At 52.1% G+C, this 5,528-nt stretch overlaps 1 protein-coding gene across 1 annotated transcript in view; it reads right to left on the bottom strand.

The window, feature by feature from the left end:
• Positions 1-4,046, bottom strand: part of LOC104514721 (sodium- and chloride-dependent GABA transporter 1-like) — a 22,977-nt gene extending 18,931 nt beyond the window's left edge. The window contains exon 1 of the mRNA XM_010158472.1: positions 3,809-4,046. Within this exon, the coding sequence (XP_010156774.1) occupies positions 3,809-4,046 (238 nt within the window). The remainder of the gene's footprint in view (positions 1-3,808) is intronic.
• Positions 4,047-5,528: the final 1,482 nt, after the last annotated feature.

Below are 5,528 nucleotides of genomic sequence, written 5' to 3'. Positions count from 1 at the left end.
CCTGCAAAGCCAGGAGCCAAGCCCAGCTGGGAGAGGCAGGCGCCAGCACCCGGTGTGGGAGTCTGTGGGAGGCGGCGTGCAAGAGGAGCTGGCAGCGGGTGGCGGGGAGAAAACACGCTCGGGGCCAGCAGCTCCATGACCATGAGCCTAAATCGCAAGCTGGCATGGAAGCGCAGGCTCTCGGCTTCACCAGCAGCCTGGCATGGAGGAATGAACAGCTTCGGGCATCATGGAGGGAGGAAAGCTTCCCACTCGGCATCCTCCCCTGCACTCTTGCTAGCTGCTCCAGCCTGCAAGGCTAGGATGGGTCCAGCCCCCCAGGAGCCCAGCCACGGCACACTCCAAGGATGCTGCCTCGGTACCGTTGTGCCTCACTGTAGAATTTGGAGACTGAGCTTATCAGCAGTCACAGTGCCTGGCTTGCTTCTGGGCAAGCAGCTAATGAAAACTGGCCGCAGCCCTGATGATCCTACATTTTTCATCTACAGCAAGCCAGGAAGGTCTGTAGGTGAAAGATTTTATTGGGCTATTGAGGAAAACAACAAATGCCCAAAAAAAAAAAAAAAAACCCAAAACCAAAAAAAACACCAACCCACACACAAAAAAAACCCAGACAAACTTCTGGACCCAGGTCATTTATCCTGGCTTGACAAAAATCCTCTAGAATAGGGGAAAAGCTACAAACCAGACCGCAGCCTTGAAATGAGGGCTGTTGGCAATGACGCTGCCACTCTGGAGGGTCAGGTCCCCAGGCAGGCAAAGTTGACATTCCCGGGTGCTGTGCAGCCAGAGATGAAATCTGTTTGCAATTTTTGTACCTGAAATTTGCTTTCCTGTGCCTAAAGTCTTGGAAGAGAGAGAAAGGGGTAGTCTTTAATCTCTGGCCCTGAATGGGCTGCTGAAAAGTCTGGTTCAGTTCCTGGACCTGTTACAAATGACTGTGTGTGACCTCGGGAGCATCCAAACCTGTCTCCAAAGTCCGTGGGTCAAAGGGGTGATGGCACTGGTCTTGCCCTGCCTGCTCAGGGCACCGTCCCTCAGAGGCAGGGAAAGATCACACAATGCCCGGCACTCACCGTGCAGCCCCAAACCTGCCTGCAGCCTCCAGCTCCTAATGCCATACAGCAAGGAATAATAATTAATCCTTAAAACGGCAAACACTGCCCACGAATCAAAAGCTGAGCATTACAAGCTGTTACATGCTATTGCTTGGAGTCTCAATGTGTAAATGAGAAACGCATGCTGCTTATTTAAAGAAATGTTCTTCTCTCAAGTTATTCAAGCTCAGGATCTCACAGACAATTTTTAGCACCTACTGAGCCACATTTAGAGTCGATTTAGAGTCCGGTAAAATCCTGTTGACATCAGAAGGACTGCATGAGGTTAGAAATCAATGTAGAGGCTGGAGTGTTAGTCATAGTCAGGCACATCGAGCTGCGTGCAGAGCCAGCAGCGAGCCCCGGCATCACTTTGGGTAAAGCCTGCTCCCCGCAGCGGACGGGCCTCGCTCCAAGCTGCCGTACCCTGGGCGAATATCCCCTAATTACGTGCCCGCTTACAATGCCGAGCAAATCAGCCGTGAGCTGATACAATGTGACAGCGGTAAGTGAGACGACAATATTTCCATTCAGTTCAATTTGCCTGTGCGTAATGGAAGCAGCCCACACGGCCGTGCTCCGAGCAGCGCGCATGCAGGACGCTAAAATTAGCGTCCCACCCACAGTCTGCTTTGCTCCGGAGGCACCTCCATCGGGGCAGACCCAAGACGGTGCCCACCCAGTTGCCAAGCAGATGCCACACGACCCTTCCTTGCTGCTCCGCATCGGCAGCCGGTGACGCTGTTGTGCGTCAGCTCTGCTGTCTCCGGCATCAGCAGCCTCCGCTCACCGCGCGTTATTGCCGGCTGCAGGAACAGTTGTGCCCGTGAAGAGCCGGAGCGGGTAGAGGTGAGAGGAACGAGCGATACAGCGTGAACCGGCAGGCGAGGCAGGGTGCGTGAGAGGAGGCAGGCACCGATTCCCGCATTTCATCCGTCCGGTGTTTTTGCTCGCAGCCGGCAGATCCCTCTGCGTGCCGGCAGCCGCCGGGGCAGAGATCAGCCCGTGTGCCATTGCTACTGCTAATAATAGCGCTCCGCACCTCCACAGCACCCTCCGTCCAAAGGTCTCAGCTGAATTTATAAATAGGATTGATTTTAGCTTCAAAACACTCCTCATCTAATTATAGCTATTCTCATCCTCACCTTTATGTGTGAGGAGACAGAGCCATGGGCAGAGCAGATCCAGTGTGTTTGAGATGGCACAGCCGTGGCAGGGCAGAGACTGGACTAAAAGCCAGCGCTGGGAATTAGCTACCGGGCTAACGCTAGACCCCTCTCCCCTTCTGCAGGGTGGGAGGAGAGGAGCATCCTACACCCCCTGCAATGTGGACAGCAGAAGTGGGCTGGCAATATGAGGAGAAGTCATGAGAGTCAAAGACAAAGCGGGTTTTAAAATAGGAATCCAAGGAAGAAGGTGTGGAGAGGTGTGAGATGAGACCCTCAGAGCCGCGTGAACGGACGTTGGCACTGGGGGCAGGGCCTCTGGGCACTGAAGAGCTAGGAGGGAAGCAAAAAGCAGCACGGGAAGATGAGCAGGCAATACTAAAATTACACATACAGCCTGAAAGGTGAGGCGAAGGGGTTTGGACTTGTGTGGGAAGTCTGAGAAATGGTTCAAGGAGGTGAGCAGCGCTGCAGGGAGGAGGGAAGGTTATTTTAGTAACAGGCACAAGCGATGAGGGAGCTGGGCATGGGTGGGGAGAAGAAAGAGCCTGTGCTCTGCTGACACCAAGGTAGCCTATCATCCCCTCCACAAAAGCATCTCTCTGCCAAGGGTGAAGAAATAGCACCATTTTAGAGGGAAGCTGAGGCAGAAGAGTGTATTTCCTGACTTGATCCAGGGCATGCAGAAAGTCTGTAGCTGATCTCTCAGATCTCGACTGCTAGCCCAGCGCTGTTTCCCCATCTGCCTGCCTTTCTCTAGCCTTGCAACGGTTTGGCAAAGTCTCAGCTGACGACTGGTAAGGAAAGAATGGAGTGGGGCCGTAATAAAAAGAATATAAAAAGCTGGCCCACAGAGAAGGTCACTGCTACCAGCTGCATCACAGTTACTGTAAGTCCTTCGCCAGCTGCCACCTTCTCTCATGGCCTGTTTTCCAGACGTTAGGATGGAGATGATAACTGTGACCCTTCTCACCACAGTAAGTCAAAACTCATTTCCTTACACAGATGATGACACTCCTGCATGCCCGTGCACATGTACATACGTATACAAGACGTATATGTCTTGTATATGCATCTATATGGCCCTGCTATGGTCCATTAGACACGTGACCCAAACTCAGAGGCAAAACTGTTACCCCGTGAGAATACACTAGACTGAGGAGAAACCCACCATTGGCAGATATAAACTGGTTTCTCTGGGAACGCCCCAGCATCCAGCTGGGTTCCTATGTGCATAGCCCAGCTTGTAAATAAATGAGTTGCGAGGCATTCTTTGCCATAGCCCTGCAAATTCGGACTGCAGAAGCTTGACAAAACTCAAAATTCTTGTTGTATTTCCTTGAGCAGCTTCATCCCAACCTGCATTTGCTAATATGCATTTCCCAGACCATGGGAACTAGTCTCCTGACAGCTCAATAATTCCCACTGTGAGGAAGAGCTCTCAGCCAGGTGGCCAGACGCTTACCCAGACCCACACCAAACCGAAGCCTGTGCCGGGGACAAGGCTGCTATGGGATGAGCGCGGACGCTGGGTGTTTCTCTCACCTCCTCCATTCTTGCCGCAGAGATACGGGAAGCGCCAGACGTTGCCCAGGCCGATAGCATAGCCCACGCAGGACAGCAAGAAGTCAAATCGCCCCTTCCAGGAGCCTCTGTCTGGGATCTCCTTCTTCTTCTTGGTGTTCCCAGCCTCGGGGGCGATGGGCGCTGACTCCTCCAGGGCTGCCTGCTTCACCTCGGAGGGAGAGCTCAGTTCCACAGAGGTGTTGTCCATCTTGCCCATCGCGACTCAGGCGTACGGCTGCTTTTGCTCAGGGGCTGGGGGAGCAGGAAGGGCAGCCTCCGCCCTGGCCGAGCACGGATGAATTGGGAAGCGCTGGGCAAAGCCCCTGGTGGGAAAGTAGAGAAAAAAGGTATCCTGTGTTAGTGTAGCAGGCTTAGTGGGGGGCCATACTGGGTCTGATAGACTGGCACTGGGTAGATTGGTGCACGTCAGGGCAGCCTATCCATGCCCACCTGCTTTCCTGGAGAAAAAGGGGGATAATTTTGCCTTGCTCCACAGCCACCTTTCTGAGGAGCCATGGTCACACAGACTGTGAAGAACAGGCTCAGACCTGGTTGTTACCAGCACATAGCAAACACCTCAACTCTCATTTCCTCTTCATCCCAACACCCAGTCTGCAAGGAAAGCTCCAGGACCAGTATGGTTGCAGGGAAGTCACAGCCTGTGGTGACCCACCATAGAGCAATCCAGGCAGAGAAATAAATCTAGAATGTCTGAGCGATGGTGGAGATGGGCATGATTGAAATGCCACATCCCCCAGGTCTGGGGCCCAAAACTGAGTGCCCCAGCCATGGAGCCACGTGAGAGAGCGTGTGGCCTCAGCCAGACATCATTGGCTGTGGCTGCATAGCTTTGCAACACCACCTCTGCTACGGACATGCCCCACATTGCAAACCTGTGCCCTAATCTGGTATCATGGCAGTGGCATGGCCATGCCATGTCCTTGCAGGACAGCTGTGCACCTGTGATGCCTGGCAAGGAAATTGCTGATCTGCTCAGCACCGCCTTGTACACCAGGTTGCATATGATACTGAAATCACCAGGTGTATTCAGGATGATGCTCACTAGTGACTATAGCCAGCCTGTGAACCACTGAAATCCCACTAAGTCAAGACTCTGAAGTCCTGAGGATTAATTAGACGAGTCTGACTAAAAATGTAATGCATATTTCCATTGATTTTAGGCCCTGAGAAATATGTAATCAGTACAACAAAACAATTCAGAAAGAAAGCTAGAGCAATCTGTGTCATTATACCAGTGTCTAAACCAATATTGCACTCGTGGCTTGAAAACTAAGTGCAGTTCTCCCTTCCCCTTACATAAACCATTGCAAAGTCAGAAAAAAAGCACAGAGCAGAGCCGAAAGGATGCTCAAATTGTGGCACATCTTCCCTGTGAGGAAAGGCTGAATGAACTAGGGTCCATCATCCTGTGGACGAGGTGAATGACAGGGGCCTGTAAATGTATCAGTGTCCTAGAATATGAGTATTCACCATTTCTGACACAAGAACTGTGGGGCATTAAATCAAGACAGCTGGTAGGTTCAAAAAGAGCAAAAGGTGATACTCCACAGAATGCACGGCTATAGAGCAAGGCTCCCCACCCCAGAACATGCTGGATGCTAAGAGTTTACATGTCTTCAAAAAGGACACTAAGAGGAAAAACAGTGGAAGGAAAAGAAGCCATGCTGAGGCACATGGA

The sequence above is a fragment of the Eurypyga helias genome, unplaced genomic scaffold, assembly GCF_000690775.1.
Source record: "Eurypyga helias isolate BGI_N326 unplaced genomic scaffold, ASM69077v1 scaffold17369, whole genome shotgun sequence".
Lineage (NCBI taxonomy): Eukaryota > Metazoa > Chordata > Aves > Eurypygiformes > Eurypygidae > Eurypyga > Eurypyga helias.
This window is presented reverse-complemented; position numbering and strand designations above follow the sequence as displayed.